The sequence below is a fragment of the Elephantulus edwardii genome, unplaced genomic scaffold (genome assembly GCF_000299155.1).
Source record: "Elephantulus edwardii isolate Elephantulus edwardi_28Jun2011 unplaced genomic scaffold, EleEdw1.0 scaffold00232, whole genome shotgun sequence".
Taxonomy (NCBI): Eukaryota; Metazoa; Chordata; class Mammalia; order Macroscelidea; family Macroscelididae; genus Elephantulus; species Elephantulus edwardii.
Window position 1 is genome coordinate 2,752,341 of NW_006399982.1, and position 23,624 is coordinate 2,775,964.

Below are 23,624 nucleotides of genomic sequence, written 5' to 3' on the forward strand. Positions count from 1 at the left end.
TGGGTAGTCTTTCAGAAAAGGCACCATGCTTCCTGGTCAAAGACCAAATAAATGGTCAAAAGGTCAGCTAGACTTGGGAGGAAACCTTTAGCATGTGTCCCTCCCCACCTTCCTTGGAGGTTGTTATCTTCTCTCTAATATCTCCTGACCCAGGACAAAAGGAGGGGGAGTCAGGGGAAGACAACAATGCATTCTTGCTGGGCTACTCCAGGTCTACTGTGATCCTTCATCTGATAACTCCTCCTTATCAGCTAGTAAGAGTTTGGCTGAGCCCCTGGGGGACTCAAAGACTCAGCCTAACATTTATGGCTGGATGTACCTGCATCTGAGCAGTGTGTCTTCTCCCTTAGCCCTCTCTTGACCCAGCCTCTGAGTCTCCAGACCTTCTGAGTCCAGAGCTGACTGTCCAGAACCTGTATAAGTCCCATTAACCCCTGTCCTCTAGCTCCTGAGTCCAGGGATGAGAAGTGGCAAACTCCACTGGCCTCACTTCATTGTAGAGGATTGCTAATGGGAGAAATTAAACTTGAAACATCTCAGCATCTCTTGAGTCTTCTTGTTAAGTAGACGACTCATAGCGATCCTATGACTGAAAGACCTGAACACTTATATAACTCACATCGTTTCTCCAAGTGCATAGGGTTTCCGGAGGCAAGCTATTTCAGAAGTGGATGTCACTCCTGCTTCCAAGTTAGTTTTAATTGGGGAGCTCCATCAAACATTGTCCACCATGGGTAACATTATCCCCATTTTACAGATGAGGGAACTGAGGTCCAGAAAAATTAAGTAACCTGTCCAAATGGTAATGATGAGTATTTATTTGTCTGTTTTATTCTTATTTTGTCTATATGTCAAGAAACCCATGGATGGCACAAACTAACTGTTAGGGCACTCAGCTATTAAATGAAAGATTGCCAGTCGGGACCCTCGCGGAGGCACCGTGGAAGAAAGCAAGCCCTGGAGATGTTCCAAACAGTCACATCCTTGAGAATTCTACTGCGCACAGCTCTCCTCTACACGAGTCAGCACCGACTCAGTGATAACTGGTTTATGTTATCTAACACATCCTCAGTGGGGGCTTATGTGCTGCTGAAAACCATACTACTAGTATTTCAAAGATCAGCAGGTCACCATGGTTGACAGGTCTCAGCAGAACTTCCAAACTAAGATAGATTAGGAAGAACTATTTGACAGTCTACCTCTGAAATTTAGCCAATGGCCGTAACATAGTCCACAAACACAATGTTCTACACCTTGTTTTGGTGACTAGTGTCTGAGATCTTAAGTTTGTAAGCAACCACATGCGGTGCAGCTGTTGATCTCTCCCTTTCCAGAACAATGAGGAAAATTAAATGCCAACTTCAACCTCCATGGCCCCGAGACCAGAAAACCGGATGGTGCCAGCTACTACTGCTGACAACTTAAAAGGGATCACAATAGAGCAAACTGGAGAGTTGTCATTCTTGTTGTTGTTAAGTGCTGTCAAGTATGACTCATAGTGACTGTATGAACCACAGGTCTACACCCTGTCCTGTCCTGCTTCATCCTTATCTTCATCCTTATCTTCCTTGTCACAGACACCGAATCTATCCATCTCACTGCGGACCTTCCTCTCCTTCACTGACCCTCTACATTTCTAAGCATGATGTCTCTTTCCAAGGAATAACCTTTACCATCCTCGCCTCCAAGGAGCACTCTGGTTGCACTTTCTCTAAGACATATCTGTTCTTTTGACAGTTCTTTATCCAGAGGATATTCAGCACTCTTCTCCAATGCCACAGCTCAAATGCATCAATTACTTTCTTATCATCCTTATTAATTGTCCAGCATATCAGGTGATTGGAAAGACTGTGACATGAATCAGGAACACCTTAGTCTTTAAATTAACATCATTGGTCTTTGGAAATTTGGTACTATCTCTGAGAGCAGGCTTTCCCAATGCTGTAGGTCTGTCAATCTCCTAACTGCTGGTACTAAGGTTGTTGACTGTGTATATAAGCAAGTTGAAATTTTAAATCTTTTCTCATCTATCATGATTGGCCCAGTGGTGAGGATTTTTATCTTGTTATGATGTAATCCATATTGGAGGCTATAGTCCCTGATCACCTGCAGCAAGTGCCTCAGGTCCTCCTCATTTTCAGCAAGCAAAGTTGTGTTATTTACATAATTTAGGTTATTGATGAGTCTTCCTCCAATCCTAGTGCAATACTCTTCCTCTTAAAGTCCAGCTTCTCTAATGATTTGCTCAGCATACAGATTGAATAGATATGGAGAAAGGATATTATCCCAGCACACATTTTTCCCAATTTTAAACTGTGCAGTGTGCCATTTCTCTATTCAGACAATAGCTTTTTGGTCTAGGTACATATTTTGTATAAGCATAATTGTTCTGGAATTCCCACTTTTCTCCATATTAATTTTAGTTTGTTATGTTCCACATAGTCAAATGCCTTTGAATGGTCAATAAAACACAAATAGGCCTGCTTCTGATATTCTCCGTTTTCAGCTAAGATCTATCTGACATCAGCAATGATATCCCTGGTACCATCCTTATAGGGAAAAGCCATCGAGCTCAGCCACGCTTTACTGATAGTACAGCATTTATTGGTCAGTTTGCTATACTGGCTTGAGGTGAGTGGAAGGGTGGAAGGAAACGGCTTGCATATTGTATACAGTTTCTGTGTGAGCTTGCTTGCTCATAGTTTGCTCTTATAAGTATTTTTCTGTCAGTTTACTATATTGAGGTAGTTTGCTCCCTGCAGTGATGCTGGGAGCTGTGCCACCAGTATTTTAATACCAGCAAGTTATCCACAGAGGACAGGTTTTCAGTGTAGCTTCCAGGTCATGACAGATCAAGAAGGATTGGTCATCTACTTCTGAAGTAACCAGCCTTTGAAAACCCTATGCATTCTCCTGCTCAAAATAAAGTTGTTTCTTATCTATCCCTGTCTGTTGTGCTTTTGTAGCAGTCTAGGGATGCTTGGTCTCAAACACGTTGGTAAAAATTAAGTAATTTTTGTGGTTCTTGAATTAAGGTTATTTAAAAAAGAAAGAAAGAAAACCCTATGCACAATTCAGAGGAACACTGTTAGAACAGCACCAGTGTCATAACCCTTAGAATTGAAGATATGATATAATGAAAAGAAGCCACTATAAATATCTATTAAAAATTAGACCATGAAATGCACAAAGTATAAACATAGGAAAATTGGAAGTTGTGAAAAATGAAATGGTGCACATAAAGATTGACATGCTAGGCCATGGTGAGCTAAGATGGACTGGCATGGGCCACTTTGAATCAGGCAGTCATATGATCTACCATGCTGGGAATGAAAAACTGAGAAAGAATGGTTATCCTAGTTAGAATAAGAAAAAAATGTGGAACATAAGTAAAAATCATAAAAGTAGCCAGACTTGATGGTGTAACAGAGACTGGTGGAACCCTCAAAACTGTGGCCCTAAGTGGCAAGACGCTGCACTGCAATCCCAGAGGTATGCGGTTCAAATCCACCAGATGCTCTGCTGGAGAAGGAGGGGGCAATCTCCTCCTGTACCAGTCAGATCTGATTTGACGTACACATAAAAATAATACAATAAAAATTTAAAAAAAAACTTAAAAAATTTAAAAAACTATGGCCCTAGTTACCCTTTGGATCTGGAACTAAGTTCAGTCAATTTCAGCCAAACAATAGACAGGCATGTAAGGTGAACAATAACATTGGGGAAGAACTCCTTAAAACAATCCATCATACAGGTTTAAAGGTGGCATTTGCCCAGAGACAAAGCTCAGAAGGCAGGCAGGGATAGGCTAGAAGGATCAATAGAAGAATCAAAGAGAAGGTGTGAGGAGAGTGTTGTTACCAAGTGGGGACTGTAATTAGTGTCACAGAATAAAATATGAGTGGTTCAATGGAAATTCAACTTGCTCTGTAAACTTCACTCAAAGCACAATAAAAAGTTAAAGAAAAAGAGGAAAGAAATAAACTTAACCCTGTGGATCACAACAGAGTCTTACCAGAACAATGCTGGAAGATGAGTCCCCTAGATTGGAAAGCACTCAAAATACACAGTGACCTGGTTCGAATCCACCAGATGCTCTGCTGGAGAAAGAGGGGCAACCTCCTCCTGTACCGGTCAGATCCGATTTGACGGTACACTCATAAAGCCCAGTAAAATAAAATTTAAAAAATACACAGTGACCGCAGCAATAGATTCAACAATACAATACTCAAATACGACAAGCAGCATGGAGGTGGTCAGGGTCAGGCGATGTTTGGTATTGTTTTCCATGGGGTCGTCATGAGTCAGTAGATTTGATGGCAGCTACTATCTTCACCTATAATACACTATATGCGTTCTTGTTTACAGAATATATTTTGTTGTTGTTGTTGTTGTTGTTATGTGCCGTCGAGTCGTTTGCGACTCATAGTGAGTGACCCTATGTACAACAGCCCTAAAGCGTGCTCTATCCTGTGCCAATCTCACTGCCTCTGACACACACATCCCGATTACCCCAGTCACTGAATCAATCCACCTCATAGAGGGTCTTCCCCTTCTGCGCCATCCTTCCACCCTCCCAAGCATGATGTCCCTCTCCAAGGACCTGTCCCTCCTTACAACATGTCCAAAGTACGTCAGATGAAGCTTCAGAATCCTTGCCTCCAAGGAGCAGCCTGGTCTAAACAAGCAAAACTAGTCAAAGTTACCTCCTTGGGTGCGGGCTAGCACACTCTCTACCCATTCCCGAGTCACTTAATGTCTCTGAGCCTCGGCTTTCTCGTTTGTAAAATGAGCCTAACAGTGTCAGGACGACTTGAGAAGACGCATAATGATGACAGCAAACATCTTTATTCCCACGTGTCAGACGGATCTCACTTAGTCATCCCAGCAGCCCTGTGAGCCTGGTGGCGTCCCCACCCCATCGCATAGCTAGTGACAGAGCAGGTCCTTGAAGCCTCTGTTGTGCTCTGAAATGCCACAGTATGAGCCCTGCCATGTGTAGGAGGCCGGCATAGTGGCTGCTCTGCAATCAGCGCAGAAGCAGAGGCTCTGCGCACCACAGCACCTCACCCGAGAGAGCAGCCCCAAGGCTGGCTGAAGTGGTTCCCCCCACCTCCTTCTGGGCCGGGACCCTCTGAGGGAGGAGACAGTGGGACCAGTTTGCAGTGCTCTCTGTCCCTTGGAGGCTCTGAGTGACCAGGAGAGACTTTTGGATTAACTTCGATAACTGAACCTGGCATCACTGGGCTAAGAACTGAAGCTTTTTGCCAAGTCCTTGGAGAGGCCTGGTCCTGTCTGCCCCTTCCCCATTTCACCTGCATCCAAGCTCACTTTACAGATGGGGAAACTGAGGCCCAGAGAAAGGAGGGCCTGAGTTCAGGTTGCATAGGCAATCCCTGTGCCAGAGAGAAGAGAGGAGATTCCCACAGCTCACAAGCAGCCTGGCTTCCAGAGCTGCAAGTTGTGCCTTCTGTTGTGCCTGAGAGAGACAGAGAGAGAGAGAAAGACAGAGAGGCAACAGAACCTTTAACAGGGACTGACAAGGTGTTATGATGTCCACTCCACCCTGTCCTTACTCCCCTCCTCTAGAGAACCCCCTTACCCCAGCCCCAACTTCAGCTTCACCTCTCCCCTGGATCTGCCCTCAGTCCATTCCACCCCTGACCTAGATCCCTGATTACCTCTCTGACCTCATCTTTTTCAACTCTCCCTTCCTTCCTTCCTTCTGTTCCAGCACAATAGCTCTTCATGTTTCTGCCTCAGAGTCTTCGTACTGGCTGTTCTGTCGACAAAGCGCCCCCTTCCTCCAGCTGTCCCTACAAGTCAAACCCTCACCTCCTTTAAAGCCCTCCTCCAGGTTACTTTTCCCCCTCAGCATGCGTCACCCACACAATATATCTGTATGTGTGCTGTGTATCAGCGCCGGGTGGACGTCCGTGGTCTTCATGGCCGTACCCTCGGCACTCGAACAGTGTCTGGCGTGCTGTAAGCCCTCGAGGGCAGCGCTGTGAACAGGGTCGGGGCTTCTCTGAGTCTACACTGGGCCAGAGCCTTGTGGGTGTTGCAGGCTTTGAGCAGCGGCCAGCAGGGCAGAGATTCCAGACAGAGACACTCACCCACCTTGTGTCCAAGTCACCTCTCAGGGACATGAGGATGCCAGAGGCTGAAGTGGTCAGTGAAGGACAGATGAAGGTGGGGACCAGAACCCAAGGCCTGTCCGGGCCTCACAATTTGAGTGAGGCCTTGAATTGCACCGCCCTGGGATGCCCCTCCCCATGTTCACAGGGCCACTGAAGTTGAGAGAGGGCCATTCAGGGAGGACACGCACAGCTGACTGAGGACAGCCTGCTACGGCCTCCTCTGGTCACTCCTGGCCCCCTCTGCCTGGATTTACACAGCCAAGTCCATCCCCTTACCCCCTTCCTTTCTGCACCCTGGGTGGCTTCCAACCTCATCTGGCTTTCCTCAACCCCAGCCCATCTTATACTATAATTATGTCTTGTCTTTCAAATGCAATACATATGACAAACTATGTGTCATATTTGTTAGACATCATAGTCATCTAACAGACCCAGAAACTCACCCTGTTCCCAGAAACACCTCCCCTACTCTTCCCCCATCCCAACCCCTCATCTCTGCCTCCCTGGAGGAACAATGCCTTTTTTCAAAGAGTTCTATCTCATACACAGGTACCTCCAAATAATATATTACTTTTTGCTTGTTTTTGGCTATAAAATCGGTGTTCAGTGTATGCACTCTTCTGAACTTGCTTTCTCTTTGTCCAAAAATTTTCCATGCTTTGACAAGTAGCTGCTCTGGCTTCATTTTTATTCCCATGTAATACTTGATTCACTCACTGCCATTGAGTCAGAACCGCTGAGAGCCAACCTTCAGCTGGTTCTTGCAGGCTGTAAGTCACCAGGAAGAGACTGTGCATCTTTCTGCCTGGGAGCTGCTGGTGGATTTGAACCACCAGAGAGATGCCACCTTGGAGTTAGCAGTTGGTACAGAGCTCAGAGCTTTACATAATATTATCCTTGCATTCGAACAATGTATGCACCCATCGATCCCACTGCTGGAGGACAGTTGTTTCCAGTGCCACCTGTCACTCGACCTGGCTCTCCTCCTCAGCCAAGCCTCTTGATAGCCCCCTGCACACTCCACTCACAGCCTCCTGTCACTATCCCACTGTCCCTGCCATCATTCACGCAGCTAGCTGCAACACCCAACTCTCTGCTTTCTTCTCTTCAGCTCCGGGTCACATAAAAGCCTTAACCAGTGTTTGTTGAGTATGTACTCTGTGCCAGGTACTATGATCAGATTTACGTATTTTATCTCACATAATATTGACAGCAACACTTGGGGTTAGGTAATATTACTAATTCCATTTTACAAGTGTGGAAAGCCAAAACGAAGCCCAGACAGGGTTAGTAATTTGCCCAAGACCACAAAGCAAGTCAGTGACAGAGGGAATTTAAACAGAGACTGTGTGTCCTTAGAACTCACGCTCATTAACCACAGTGCAACCATACTCTGACACTAGTTACCCATCAGTGTCCAGTAACTCAAGTCCTGTGTGTCCAGAGTGTCATTTTTTGAGATTTTAATGAAAGTTTATAGAGAATTTGGATTTCTGTTCATTCACTGTTGCAATTTCCCTCCCTGCCCAGACTTCCCCCAGTTCTTTTTTCTTTTTAAAAAGAAAAAAAAAATTTTTTTTCATTGTTATACAATCCTCTCCCCCAGTCCACTTTACTATGCAGCTCTTATTCTGGACTTTTGTCATGCAAATACTATCTAATCATATATCCCTCTTAAACAGTTCTCTCATCTGTTTCAAAGCCATGTACACTATTTATCCCCTCTTTTCTTAGTTTTCCCCAATCCTGATGTCAATCCTGTGTAACAGTGGCATTATGCAGTATTTGTCCTTTTGTGACTGAGATATTTCACTCAGCATAATATCCTCCAGAGTCACCCATTTTGAATAATATTGCATGAGTTCCTTGTTTTTCAATGCAGCATAGTATTCCATTGTGTGACTATACCACAGCTTCTCTATCCATTCATTTGTTGATGGGCACTTGGGTTGTTTCCAACCCTTTGCTATTGTGAACAAAGAAACAATAAACATGAGTGTGCGTGTATCTGCTTGGGTGGCAGTTCCGGTTTCCTTAGGGTATATTTCCAGTAATGGAATTACAGGTTCAAATGTTATTTCTATTTCCAACTTTTTGAGAAAGCACTATACTGCCTTCCATACTGGTTGCACCATTCTATACTCCCACCAACAGTGAATAAGGGTTCCAGTTTCTCCATAACCTTGCCAGCATTTGTTGTTTCCTGTTCTGTTAAATTTTGCTATTCTTTCTGGGGTGAGATGATATCTCATAGTTGTTTTGATTTGCATCTCTCTTAAAGCTAGGGATTTTGAAAATTTCTTCATGTGTTTGTGTGCCATCTGAATGTCTTCTTTGGTGAAGTGTCTCTTTATATCCTATGCCCATTTTGCAACTGGGTTGTTTATCTTGTTGTGGTGCTAAGTGTCCCTTTTAATCTCCCTGTCTAAGCCAGTTCCTCCTATTGCTTCCTCCCTCTCCCTTAGTCACCCCCACAGCCAATCTGAAGCCACGTCCTGCAATATGAGTGACTAAAGCATCTATAGCATCTCTTCTCTCCACCCCATCAGCACTGACCTGCCCAGAGCCTGGATACTCCTCCTGGGTGTTCTCTGAGGGTCCCAGTCTCCCCATTCTTAGCAGCCTGTAGGGGCAGCTCACAGCTCTTGGGGCTGAGTCTCTTCTTCCCGTGTCTTTCATCTTTAGAAGGAGATCCAGGCTCCTCTGGCCCATCCTCCAAACTTTAAGCACTGTTCCCATTCCCAGGAAGGACACCCACTCCCAGCTGCCCTCTCTTCTCTGGGAAGCCATCATCCTCAACATTGGTCTGTAGGCTTGTCTCTGAGTCCCCTCTGAACCCCAAGTTGTTCCTATATCCCACTCACCACCGTTCAGCTCCTCGCTCATAGTAACCTAACAGCCTTTATTAGACTGAGCTTCATGGAAGCAGACTGGCTCATTCACTGCTTAACCCCACTGCCCAGGCAGAGGTGCAAATAGTAGCTGGGAGAATAAATGCCTGAGTGGTGACAGAAAATGTAGGTGATACTCCTCTGAGTCCTGGAAGTAAAGATGGTTCCCTCCTGGCCTCAAGGTCAGAGACCTGGCTACCCCAGAGTCCCATCTCAGCTTTGTCCAATCTCTGCACCTTTAAGAATTTCACGCTTTGCATTTCTTTCCCTTTCCAAGTCTGGGATTTCCCCTTAAAGTGGGAGAGTTCAGATGCCCAAAATATGCCCTGCTTTCTGCATCCATCAAGCATTCAGGAGAGGGCAAAATTGAATGAGCATGTGTATAAAAGAAAAAAATTGTACTCTTCTGAAGTATAAAATACAGAGTGACATAGAAAACCTGAGTGGGTTTATTACACATAATAGTTAATACCATCTGATTAGAGGGGATTAAACAAAAAGGTTCCAAAGGGCAGTAAAAAAACAAGTAGGAGAACTCGTGGGCCTCAGAGGACTGATCAGACTGGAGGAGTGAAGAACTGGGGGAGAGTCTAAACTATCCTTGGGCAGCTCAAGAAATCCCCAAAGCCAATTCCCACCCGTCAGCTCTGATCCTTCCTCCAAATAGCCATCTCCCCGTCTTGTGTCTTGACAGCTCATCATCAAGCCTTGGAAGTCCTTTCATGTCCCCTTTCTCCTTCTGAAGCCACGAAGTCTGCACTTATGCATTCTGTCCCCAGGATCTGGACGTTTTGGAAACTCCTCAGCCCTTGGTTTAAGGCATAATCTGAAAGAATCTAGGAGGGAAGCCCAATGGCAGAGGCACTAGGAAGTTAAAGGGTGTCTCTGTGGGAAGGCTTTCTTTATTAGGGTGAAGTCACAAATAACCCACTTAGAAGTGCTCTAAAAATGTGATTGAGTCATTCAAGGGTGTAACAGGCTGCACTGGGACTCTACTGTTTTCAGAGCTCCTAGAGGACATAGGGAAGGCAAGGGGAGAGGTCTTGCATGAGAATGAGGTCGTCGTGACCGCCACGGACATCTTGCGATCTTCACACGTCCCAGGCTCCTCTGGCGTCTTGGGAGAGCCAAGGAAGATCAGGTAGATGATGCCGCCTATGAAGGCACCCAGAGGTGTTGCCACCACCGGCACCCACCACCAGTGGTTCCCGTTTCTGTGGGCAAAAGATGACACATTAACTTTAGGCCAAGGCGGGGAAAGTCAAGGAATTACCCTCTTCCTAGCTCTAGAGTGTTCCCCGAGCCTGGGGTCCTGGCCAACCTCAATGTGATCTGGGAGCAAGGGCTGGCTAGAGTCGGTCTTACTGTACCAATCACCAGTGCCAGCCTAGGGGAAAGTAGGGACCCACTCCTGTCTTCCCAGGCTACTAGGGAACTGTGCGGATGGGACTTCCCGGTGCCAATCCTCACACCATCGCTGACCCCCCATCTGCAGTGAGAACAGGTTTGAGCAGAGGAGTACCTGAAGACTTCAGGGCCCCAGCCAGCAATGATGGTGAAGAAGCGAGGAGGCAGGTCCCGGGCCGGGTTGATGGCATAGCCTGTGTTCATGCCTAGAGACACCCCAATGGTGGCAACCAGGATGCCAATCACCAGAGCCTGTGTCCCTTCCAGTGCGGGGCTGTTCTTCTTGTCCGTGATGGCGAAGATACACAGCTGGAGCAAGGCTGTCAGCAACATCTGTGGAACAGTCACCATGGCAACCCAAGGCTCTCTTCTTCAAACGCCTCCAACCCAAGTCCACCAGCCGACATGTCCCAGTGCCTTCCCCACCAGAGTAAGGGGCTACCTTCTGGCTCCCCCTTGAAGGGTGGAGGACTTGGAGTAGGGCCACCTACCCTGGTCCACTAACCTCATTCAGGAATCCATGCCACAGTGTCATGTAGCTGGGAAGGTAGGTGGCAAAAATGCCAGCTGTTGCTTTGGGGCCAATCACGGTCAGCTCTCCATCTGAGAAATTGTAGATGGCATCTGTGGAGACATAGATTGAGATGCAGAACTGCCAGCAGGTAAGCCCCACTAGGGTCTTAGAAATAAAGTGGGGTAGAGTCAAGGGTGAAAAGGCATCCCGAAGGCTTTCTTTCACCCAGTTGTTTTCATAAGCTGAGGTCCAGGGTGTCTACGCATTAGAGGAAGAAGCTGAAGCCAGAGGTAGATGGTTCCTGGTGGGACACTCACTGTAGAAGAGGCAGTAGATAGTGGCAGCGGCCAGAAAGGAGCCCAGGAATTGACCCAGGACATAGATAGGAAACTTCTTCCAGGACATGCGGCCGAGAGCACAGTTGGCGAAGGTCACGGCTGAGTTCATGTGGGCCCCTGGGAAAAGAGGGCAAGTGTGTTGGTGAACTAAGAACAAAAATAAATTAGTAATGACAGCAATAACAACACCAGCTAGTAGCAGCCAAATTAGTAATATTAACAACAACAATAGTAAGAGATAGTAATGACAGGTACTATCTATCAGCTGTGTGTTTTGTCCCCAAGAAGCAGGAGGCCCCATGTGCATTGTGCATGTTTGAAAGCATGGAAGAGAGATGTTAAGTAACTTGCCTAAACTATCTAGCTACTAAAAGAGATAGATAAGTTTTTAAAAGGTGAATTGAATTTTGATCAAAGATTCTACAGAAAACTACTGATCTAATGGAGGAAATGCAGAGCAGAAGTTCAAACAAAGGGTAGAGGGAGTGCACAGGAGAGGAAGACCCTGGATGAGATGGATTGATACAGTAACTGGGGCAATGGGAGTAGGCGTGTCAGAGTCAGTGAGCCTGTCTCAGGCAGGGGAGGCTTCAGAGCTGCTGTACAGAGGGTCACTATGAGTCACAGGTGACTCAACAGAACTTAACAATAACAACAATGGAATTCAAGGGGAGCTCTGGTGGCCTAGTGGTAAGGAGTTGCAACTACAATCCCAGAGGTGCATGGTTCGAATCCACCAGATGCTCTGCCGGGGAAGGAGGGACAATCTCCTCCTGTACCAGTCAGATCTGATTTGATGATACATGCACACACAAAAATAATAAAAAAAAAATTAAAAAAAACAACAATGGAATTCAGACTTTCTGGAGCTAGGAAAACTGAATGAAATTCAAAACTATCTCTCTAAAAAACCTCATAGCTACCCTATCAAAAAATTCACAAAATAAATCGCACAACTATTTCTCTGAAATAGTCTTTAAAACTTAAACCTTAATCCAAAACTGTCCCCTGAAATGAAGATTTAAATAATTAAACCCACTGCCGGTAAGTTAATTCTCACTCGCAGTGAGTTTCCCTTGTTGGAGAAATAACAGAGAAACGAAGGTAAAGAATGGTACACAACCTAAAGAATGTAGTCAGGGCCACTGAATTATACATGTATAAATTGTTGAATTAGTGTTTGTTCTGTTGTAGAAAATAAAATGAAATTTAGAAAGCAAGCCAAAGGGATTCAGTGAAGGGTTTAGGTCAGAGATGGTCAGAGGCAAGAGGTTCCAAAGTTCTCCTCCCACCAGACAGCAGCTGGTAAGGGCCAAGCCCTGGTTGAATCCTAGAAGGGGCTGGCTGGAAGTGGGCAGGGAAGAGCCCACAGGGGTTACCTGCCCCTTGCCTGGTCAGGCAGGGCCAGGACTCACTCACCTGAGATGCCTCCTGCAATGTGGACTCCCATGGTGACTCCAAAGCCAAATCCCAAGTTGACTCCAAGGTAACTCCCAAATTTATTCTCTCCTAGAACACTATGGGCCACAGAGCCAAGGCCAAACACCTGTAAGAGAGGACCTCTGAGAGGGCTGCCTGCATGGGAAGCGCCTGCCGCCAGCAGAGGGCTCAGAGCTCAGTTCTAGCTCCTAAGCCCCATCCTCTGTCCTTTCCCAAAATCACCTCTAAAGATCCTCTGATATGTCCCCTCCCTCAACAGGCTTCATTCCTCGTGAACGCTGGTGAATGCCTCTCAGACCTGAACCAGGGAGAGCTGGGCAGTGGTTGGAAAGGGGCCAGAGGCAGGCTGGTGTAGATCTTACAGAATGGGCACCTTAACCTCAAGTCCATCTAAAGGCCAAGGGAGAAGGCAGGGCTGTGAAGGGTGTGGGTACATCCCTTGGAGCCTCTCACACTCTGACTAGCCTGGGAGAAGTTCTTCAAGGGTGCTGCAAACCTCATGTCTGGAATCTTCTAGAATAAACACATGTGTGGTCACGCAAGCCCAAACCTAAAACCAAACACCTCTCCACACATATCCCAGCCCTGGAAGTCTGTCGGCTTCTGTCTTACCCTCAGCTCCATTCCCATCACCTCAGGCATCATTCACCTGCTTGCTCATTCCTACCCCTAATTTGCATCTCAGATGATTGTCCACCTTACCACCCATCCCCACCTCTGCAACCCTTCTCAGGGAGAATAGGTCTCCCTTGATCAGCCTCTAGTTACCACTTGATGACACTAACCTGCATCTACACCCATCTTTCCTGCTTCCTGAACCCCAGCCCCTCTCCTACAGAGAATTCTCTTACATCATCTATCCATTCCTTGTATTGATTCCTGCATACTCAAATCTCACCCTTCCTAAAAGTAAATTTTCCCACCTTAGCCATGTATCCCTTTCTAGGTATACATCCCTGAAGTTCACCCCATCCACCTCCATTTCAGTCAGGTGCGGGAATGAACCCCCTGACAGGCTCCTTTACCTGACCCCTTTTGTTCTCTCTTCAATCTGGCTTCTGCCCTCCACATGTTACGGAGTTTCCTGTCTTATCTGACTTCTCCGCTCTTGACCACTCCTTCCTCTCATGAAGATGATGAAGTCTGTCTCATGAACATGGATCATCCCAAGGCTTCATACTTGACGTTTTTCAGACCTGGCATCAATCTTTCTGAATCCTCTCGCTAGGTCTATGGCTTAAGCTATGCCCACGTGTGTGCTGTGCTGTTTTTTAAGTAAGAGATCCTTCTGTCTGTTTATAGCCTAGTGACAGAGAGGCTGATGATAAACGAGATAGAAGGTGCGGGAAAATTATATACTAAGCAACGGAAGCATATTTCATGGTGGAGCTAGCTAGCTTTAAAAGCAGGTGTTGTGGGATCTGGTGCAGATGTAGAGGGGTCCTCCATGAAGGACCAGGCCAGCCCAGGGGGAGGCATGGAGACTCTCAGATAGATGAATGTGCTGGTGAGAGATAAGAAGGTGAGGTGCAGGACACAGGAAGCCAGCCTGACAGTTCACCCTGTCAAGTAGGGGCTAAAGTCACTTGCTGATGAAAATCTGGGCAGAAGTGCAGACAGAGGGGCTTTGGGGAAATCTGAGAACATGTAAAATTGCCTGAATAGGAGAAGCAGCTGAGTAGGGCCCACTGATGACCCAGGATGTTCAGGACAGAGGCAGGAACCCCTGAAGGTGATGTGGCCTCGAGTTCAAGGTGAGGATATTGGTGAGTTTGGGGTAGAGATGAGTGGGATTGGCGCAGGAGACCTGAGTGGGCTGACAGACTGGGCAAGTAGGGACAGGACAGGCATGGAAGGTCTGGATCACCTCCACCTCCAGGTCAAGCTCAAGACCATTTGCTGAAAATAATCAATGAATGAAATAATGTAGGATTCCTGGGTCAAGGTTGCCAACTGTCAATAACTAAGTACACATTTTGCTTGGATGATTCTGTTTTAAAGACCAGAAGTTTCAGCTCCTCTTGAGAAATCAGAAGTTTAAGGGATGCTGGCTTGTATCCCATGCTCTGTGGCAGCAGGCAGCCCTTATGCACCTCAGTGCTCTGCAGTTAGCCACAGTTGCCACCACTCTGCGGTGCCTGTACACTTCAGCACGTGAGGGTTCAACCCCTGCCCTGTGATTCATATCTCCAGCTGGCGTTCCAGGTCCCTAAGTGCTCTAGCCCCTCCCACCTCTGGTCAGTGATCATGGCCCAGCTCGTCAGAGTTCCTCCCATCTCAAGCGGCCAGTCCCAACGACAACCGACAACCGTTCTGGAGGAATCAGGACAGTAACAGTCCACGTCCTTGAGCCAGACCTCAATAAATGGGGCCCAAGGTCAGACTAGCTCTCCTGGCAAAACGCTCACCCCAGTGACTCACCTAGCTTCCTAAACACTAAAAAGCCCCCTCCCCCATTCTTGGCTCAGAGCTGACAGCTAAAAATAACAACACAATGTCCTTTATGGACTTAATCTTCCAAATGTCTTTCACAAATGTTACTTCCCTTCAATCTTAACAGCAAATCTGAATAGCAAATGCTTTTGCTTCCACTTAACAGATTTAAACACTGAGTCCCAGGGAGGGGCTCTTGAAGTACTCAAAGTCTAAGAGTGAGGGCCATGCCTTGGTTAACTGGGGAGAGGACAAATAAGCCAGAATGTTAAAAAGTCTGTCATATCTAAGCTAGGGGGCAGAACAACTTCACAATGTTGTTGTGAGGATTTAAGGACCTACTACATGCAAGGTGCCTAGCATTTTAGTGCCTGGTACAGAATAAATACTAAAAAACTACATGAAAAAGTAAGAGAAATGTAGACGTGGGCAGGCCTCTGTGCCTGTGGGCAGTGCCTGCTTGCCAAAGAACTCTGAGGACTCATCTTCCTATCTCTGCAGTTCCAAGGTTTAACAGCCCTCATGAGATGCTTCTGGAATGTCTTGTCATAAATTAATTACTTTGCCCTGGATTAAGAAGGGACAGGATCAAGCTTAGGAGCTAAGGGAGAAGAGGTGGGCAGGGGGAGGCAGAAGGGACCAGCACAGGGAAGAGAGAGCCTCTCAGAGCCCTTGTCATATCAACAGAGGAATTACACATGTGTTCTGGCTCTGGGACAACTGACTGTCCTTGCACAATTTAAACAGTTCCAGACTCGTGTTCATGTTTGCCAACAAGGAGGCTAACATTCTGGACAGTTAAGATCCTGTTGAAGGAAAGTAGGAGATAGTGCATTTGGGCTTCAAACTCAGCTCCAGAAACCTCTGGGGCCCATGAAAATCTCATTCCATACATTTAATCACCAATAATAAAGCAGGGAGAAACCTCCCAGGGCCAGCTTGTGACTCACTGCCTGGGTGGACACTCAGGAGTCCATATTTCTACCCCTGATCTAGTCCCACTCTCTCCTTTCTGCATGGTAGCTCTGTATTCTTTCTCTCCCCCCCTTTCTTCCCCTCCCTCTCACTCTCATTTCCTCTGATCTCCCCAGAGGTTGCTCCTTTTTACTTTGTGCCTGAGCCCTAGATAAGATACAACAAATGTGACCCACAGCTCCTGCTGATGTGCATTGGGCTACATGATAGAGTTTACACACGTGGAGAGAGGAGCATTCCAAGAAACCCCACATTCTGTTTACAGTGTGGTTTCTGTCCCTATTACCCACTTAGAGTCCTTGCCAATGTCACTAGTGACCTCTATGTTGCTAAATGTAATGGACACCATTATTCACCTTATTCACCAGCTCTTCACACTCCTGACACCTTCTGGTGGGAGTGTCCCTCCGGTGGGAGTGTCCCTCCAGGTGGGAGTGTTCCCCTGGCCTCTGTGACACCCTCTCGTCTGATTCTCATCACTCCTTAGACTCTTCTGTGAGCATCTTTTCATTCTTTGGAGTGATGTTCCTCCAAGTTCTGTCCTTAACCTCTTTCTGTTCATTCTGAACAGTTTTTACCACAACATTCATGTTTAGACGACTGCAGCTCTTTTGTCCAGCCCAAGCCACTCTCTGGAGCTCCAGATCCCTAGAACCATCTTCTGGATTTCTCTGTGAATACCGCACACTGAATACCTCGTGCAATCACATCCAATGGCTAGTCCTCATGGTCTAGAGAATGGCCACCTAACCCCATATCCTATATCTGCTCTTGGTTTGCAAAGTCTCCCTGATCCCATCTTTTGACACTCTTTGAAAGATGCACTCTCTTCTCTGTGCCCTAGATGAGTCACTACTCCCACTTCAGCAGGCCCCTCTCAGCTTGTCTCCCAGCCATGCCCAGAATTATCTTCTACAAAAATAATCTGACTTCAATGCCTCCCCATTGTCCTCAGGACTAGTGTTCAAGTCTGACTTTCATGGTTACCTTTTGCTTCTTTATTCTTACTTTCCTTTCATCTCTACTTTCAGCCATAACCCCTAGCCATACCCACTCCCAAGCCCATGGCTTCATTCTGTCCCTATATATCATATAACCCTCCCTCTTCACCTCCGCTCACTCCGAATCCCCTGCCCCGAGTCTCCTCACTTCTGTTTCCGTCTCTCTCAGCAGGGAAAAGGATACTAGAACCCAAGGCATTTGTGGGATGATGAGTGGTCTATGGACTGTTTACTGAGTCTTGTCCATCTAGGGTCCTGGGATCCTTGCCCCCACCTCAGAGTCCCCTCCCTGTGTGTCCACTTACCATCATAACGTACATGCTCATCATCTCACCCAGGAACTCTCGCACCAACTTCTTCTGCATTTTTGTCTGCATCCTCGTTATCAGGGATGATGGCACCATCCTGGATTTGTGAATAGGCCTGAAGCAGCAGCTTGAACACATGGAAAAAACGAGACTCAAGTTTGTTTGCTGCCCATCGGCCTTTCAACTCATGGTCAAGTTAATGGATAACCCAGCAGCTTCTCTGAGCATACCTCTTCTTTACAGGGCAACAGGACAGCAGGGGACAGAGACACCTGAGAACCACTGGGACATGAAGAGGGCCTGGGGGCTAGATGGCCAGGCCATGCCACTCCTTGCTTCTGGACTGGCCTGGACCAATGGGAAGTGCACACCAATGTGGTATCTTTGCAGAAGGGGGAAGGAGGTGAGTTGATATATATAAGCTATGGTGTTAATGAGTAGGAGGAGAGCAAGAGAATGGAGGCAGCAAAGTGGAACTCAGTTGTCTATCAGCCTGTCTGTAAGTGGGATCCAGAGCTGAGAGTCACAGCAAGACAGCAGGGGCTGGCGACAGTGAGACGCTGTGCACACAGCGTGCAGCGCAGTCACATCTACTCTAGGTGGGTTAAAGGCTCTACAAACAGCGCGGAGGCAATCGGTGAGCACGGGGAACACAATCAGATGCGTGTGGGTGAGTGAGAGAGAAGGAACTGGGGCTACTCCCCCGTGTATCCTCAGCAGCTAACATGGTACAGAATGGCATCAGGTACAGAATGTTGTTGTTGTGTGCTGTTGAATCAGAATCAATTCGTCGCTAACCCTCCAGCATGTTTTCAGAGGCTGTGGACACCGGAGGAGGTTGCCCATCTCTCCCATGGAGTGGCTGGTAGATTTGAATCACCTGCCTTTGGGTTGGCTGTGTAATGCCACATGATAGGTGTACAATAAATGTGGAGTTAGTGAAGACTCAGTTACTCATCTGCCTTCTCCACTGAATTATGAGAATTCTTATCATACCTGGTACATGGAAGATGGTTGGTAAGTATTTGTTTGATAAATGAATAGCCGGAGGAATAGATAGACAGATGGCTCCATCATCTGGGAAATAAGAAAGTATGGAGCTGGAATTTGGGGAAAGGATGAATCTGAAGCCTAAAGGGGAGGAGCAGAAGGTAAACACCTTAAAGTCTGGGCGCAGTGCTCGTTCAGATGGGCTGGATGCCTGGATGCTGACACCTGTTCCGCAGGCATCTCCTCCCTCAAGCTTCCTAAATGGAACTGACCTCACACAGCAAAGATAAGCACAGAGCAGCCAACCAGGCATGAACTAAACACCCTCAATTTGCTCCAAGACACTACGTTCATATCTCGCTCACCCTAGTTCTTGCTCCGGAAAACAAATCCAGGCCTGATTAGGTCTAGCTGGGTGTTGATTGTCTGGAGAATCACCAGTCGTGATCCTACTCAGCTCTCCCATGCAACATCATAGAGGAGTGCCTTTGATCCTGAGACCAGGCTTTTCCACCCTAAACAAGAGCCTTGAACAGTCTGATGAAAGCAGGAACCCAAGAACCAGCACAGGGAGGCAGCACAGGGCAGTGATAGCCCCTGCTTCTAGCTACAACAGTAGGATGACTGACTGGCAGGGGCCACAGGTGAGGAGCTGCAGGTTTGAGCAGGAGGATGTTGTTGTTAGGTGTTGTCGAATCAAGTATGACTCATAGTGACCCCGTGAACAATGGATTCGAACTCTGTCCTATTCTATGCCATGCTCACAACCTCCGACACCCTCAAGCCCATTGCTGCAGTCACTGTGTCAATCCACCTGGTTGAGAGTCTTCCTCTCCTCCATCATCCTCCACCTTTCCAAACATGATGTCCCTCTCCAAGGAATAGCCTCTCCTAGCAAAATGCCAGAAGTATGTGAGAAGCTTCATCATCTTTGTCTGTCTCCAAGGAGCACTCTGGCTGCACCTTCGTCAAGACATATCTGTTCTCTTGGCAGTCTTGGGATATCCAGCACTCTCCTCCAATACCACAGCTCAAAAGAATCAAATGAGGAGTCCCTTTTTTTAGTATGCTGAGCTTGAGAAAAATACTAGACACTTATGTAGTTATGACTAGTAATGAGACATCTGGTCACATAGTTTCACACAGAGATACACATTTGGAGACCTGCAAGCCATTTGAGTCATGGACATAGAAGAGATGAGTGCATTCAGGAAAACTAGGTTACAAATCAAAAACTAACCTCCAAACAGGTTACGTAAGCAACCTGCTACCCAAGGACTAACTACTAACAACTCACCAAGCTGCCATTTGACTGACTAATCCTACCATTCTAGCTACCCTGTCTTCTCAAAATCACTGGATCTGTGTTTCTGAGGCTGTAAATTCCAACAGGAAGAAACAGCCTATCTTCCTCTCATGAAGCCACCAGTGGATTTGAATCACCAGACTCATGGCCTTCAAGTTAGCAGCTCAACTTGCGACAGACGACAACATGAGAGCTCTCCCTGACTTGTCTATTAACTCATTTAACTATCTAAGCAATCAGTCAACCAACCATGAATTAACCAACTAACCTAAAGCCACCTAACTTGCTAGCCAACATTTATTTACTCAATACACATTTGATGAGAGTATTCATGGCACTTAAAGACACAGAGGAAATCTCAGTCTTCACCCTGGGTGGCTTTTCTAGTGGGGCAGACAGGCAAGGACAACATCAACAGGAGAGGGAAGCCTGGCTGTAGGGGATTGAAGGTGAGATGAAGGTAATGCCTGAAGAGATGGCAATGCTTTGAAGAATGAATAGAAAAGAGCTAGAAACAGCAATAGCTACAATGGATAGATGTGGAGGAAAACTGAGCAAAAGAATGGGATTAGGGAGTGCAGGGGTTAGAGGAGTGGTCAAGGAAGGGCTCACTGAGAAGGTGGCATTTGAGCAAAGACATCAAGGAAGTGAGGGCATGAGCCGGGTGAATAAACAGTTTTAGGCAGAAGGAACAGCCACTGTGGGGACTCTGCGCATGCTTGAAGAAAGCAGTGGAAGTCAGTGTGGCTCGAGTGGGAAGAGTAGGGGGAATAAAATTAGAGAGGTAATAGGGCCTTAGTCACTACAAAGATCTTGAGATTTGTTTCACTAAAGAGAGCTGTTGTGTGCCTTAAAGTCAAAACCAACCCATAGCCAAATCTCCAGTGGGCTTTCAGAGGCAGTAAATCACACAAAAGGAGATTGTCCATCCTTTTCCCTCAGAGCAGCTGGTGATTTTGAACTGTGTGCCTTTAAGATTGCAGCACAGCTTCTTACCACTAGGCCACCAGAGCTCCCAAAGGAGAGCTGAGTCCCAGGGAATGAGAAGTGGTGAGTTTCATTAAATACTGACGATTCAAAGGCTATCAGAACCTACTGACCAACCGCTTGACTCCCGCCCAGGACCTTCTGAACATCCCTGCACCCTGGGCTTGGCTGTGCCATGGGGGCATGGGAGACTGGCAGGAGAGACCCTTCCACTGGGGTCCAGGGCCGAGGGGCCACAGAGTGGAGGGAGAAGAGTGAGGGGTGCTTACCACTTGGACCCATGTTCTTGAGCCATGTCCTGTCTTTTAGATTTGATATACTGTAAAGCCAAAGATAGGTCACTAGGGCAGAAGTGGGCTCATATTCCACCAGACCCTAGTACCCCTTCTTTTCTCTCCCCTCCCTTAAGAAACCACAAGGACAGCTTCTACCAGTGCCACCCTCTCAAACCAAGCCAAGCCAGCAAGGAAGGAGGAGAGAATGGGTATGCTCCAGGCAACAGGACGAGGCCCTGGAGTCCCACCTCCTTCACCCACACTGGTCTCAGGACCTGGGTCCTGGCCCTTCCAAGTCTGCAGCCCAGCCTTGGAGAGTGGAGATGCCCACCACTCCTCTAATTGGCTGCACCTTCACCTACTCAAACATTATTTATTTGATCTAACCCTTAGCACTCTTGCTGATAACTTAAATGGACACTTTCTAGGGGCTTTTCCTTGAGTACACACACTATGTAGAGGTGTGGAAGGCACATAGGTGCAGGCATAGACACAAAACAAACGCCCAGAATCCTAAAACCCCATTCAGTGCAGGCCTCCCCCTCAGAAGAGTAACCTTCCCTCATCCTGTGAATCTCCCCCTCCCACCATGTACTCTCATTTTCTTCTCAGACTGACAACACAAAAGTAGTTTGTCTCCCTCCTCATTCTGTATGTCCTTCTCATGCTCTAGTATGGTTCATACAATTTCCATCACTAACCCTGCTCGCTGAAACTCTCAGTGCCCTGCCCAGTCCCTCAGGAGGTAAGCCAAGAGCTCCCCTCACTCTTGTCTCTAAGGTGCATCCTTTCCCAGTCCTCTCCTCATTCCATCCCGATCCTCTGCCGACAGGCAGCCAAACGCATCCTCCCAATCTCTGCTTCACCTTAGGACCTCACAAGCAATGTACAGGGAAGAAAACCAGAGAGGCTGCAACATGCTGGTGTGACACAGCAAGGCAAGACTGAAACCGAACAGAAATTCAGACCTCAGCTCCCGGACTTACCTCCTCACCTCAAGGTACCCAGAGAGTGGATCACACTGTCCCAGTTCAGCCTATAGTCCCATTCACTCAGCTGACGAGCTCTCTGGTTTTCTGTCTGAGGTGTCTCAGTTAAAGTAGGTCTGGATCTTTCCCCTCCAGGCTGTTTGGACAACTGTTGATATCCTGATGTCCTATCCCAGCCTAGATCCAGCCTCTCAAACATGCCTGAGGGTCTGAGCGCTGCTTCTGCTCCTCCAGGGGAGAGGTCAATGGGACAGGGGTTTGGCCCGTGCTGCTTGAACCAAGTCCAGACACACTGCCCAAAATAGCATCCTTCCTCAGGCCAGCGGGCGCCTCAGAGCCCAAGTTCAGAGGCAGCCTTGGTGAGGTCAGAGGAAGCACTCCGGAAAGGTGTTCAGGGCCTTGCTCTTCCACCAGAAGTGCTGGTCCTCCAAGTCAGGTGTCAAGCCATCTTGGAGCATGAGGTCAAGGAAGCCTTTCCACAACTCCAGACCAGCAACGTAAACTCCCAGCTGTGGGAAGAACTGTGTCAAATATGAAGTAGAAAGTATGAGAGATCAACAGGCAGGTGGAGATAAGGAGAGAGCCCTAGACCAATCCTCTGAGAGTCCTGAGATTGTAGGGAGGCAAGACTTAGGCCTGGTCCTCAGGAATCCTAGTGTAAAGCGGGGGTATCCCTTCACTGTCATTAGTCCTCATTTTAAGGGAGGAAGGGGAGACCCACCCTCTAGTCTGAAGGATATAGACTATAGTTTCAAGAAAACCTACTTGCAAAGAGGAACCAGAGGCCTCGTTTCCTGGACAGGTTCTGCACAAGCAAAATTAAATGTCCTGGGATTTCCATTCTTTTCCATAATTTGTCATGACTCACAGATTTGAATGGTTTTGTATAGTCAATCAAACCCAAATAAATATCTTTCTGGTATTCTCTGCTTTCAGACAAGATCTAGGCAGACACTAACAATGATAACCTTTACTGTATGTCTGTCAGCTTGAACTTCTGGCTGTTCCCTGCTTACACACAGCTGCATTTTATCTTCTACAAAATGTTTACTTGTGTTTTATTGACTGCACAAAGGCATTTGACTGTATGGAATATAGCAAATTATGGATCCCATTGTGAGGAATAGGAATTCTAGAACACTTAATTGTGGTAATATGAAACTTGTATATAGACCAAGAGTTAGTTGTTAGATCTATATGCTGAGCAAATAGCCCAAGAAGCTAAACTACATAAAGAAGAAAGCAGAAACAGGGTTGGGGAAAGATGCTGCAATATTGCTTTACTCAATGTGGCTTTTCTAGTCATAATTGGCTTTCCACTACTGTTACTGAACGCAAGGGGTTCTTTCGCGTAGTCAAGTACCAAGGAGACAAATGGATTGCAATATCCATATGGACTTTATTACAGATCTGGGAGGACAGAAAGTCTACTGCCTCTCTGTCCAAGAGAGGCTATTAGGCTTTTTATACCAGGGTGAGACACCAACTCACTTAACACTGCACTTTTGTTAGTAAAATCAAAGAATTTCTACTAGAGCGAGGGCTGCATGGTGGAGGGGACCTGGGGGAGGGTTTGTAAAACAATGAAAGAATCTTTTCTTTTACTTTTCCATAATTTTTGGACTCATGT

The 23,624-nt window shown here is 46.9% G+C and overlaps 1 protein-coding gene across 1 annotated transcript in view; it reads right to left on the bottom strand.

Moving 5' to 3' along the window:
* Nucleotides 1-23,624, bottom strand: part of AQP7 (aquaporin 7) — a 56,487-nt gene that overhangs the window by 4,400 nt on the left and 28,463 nt on the right. The window contains exons 3-8 of the mRNA XM_006898541.1: nt 17,445-17,544; nt 12,710-12,836; nt 11,270-11,407; nt 10,944-11,062; nt 10,554-10,771; nt 10,101-10,245 (exon numbers count right to left, since the gene is read on the bottom strand). Of these exons, the coding sequence (XP_006898603.1) occupies nt 10,101-10,245; nt 10,554-10,771; nt 10,944-11,062; nt 11,270-11,407; nt 12,710-12,836; nt 17,445-17,544 (847 nt within the window). The remainder of the gene's footprint in view (nt 1-10,100; nt 10,246-10,553; nt 10,772-10,943; nt 11,063-11,269; nt 11,408-12,709; nt 12,837-17,444; nt 17,545-23,624) is intronic.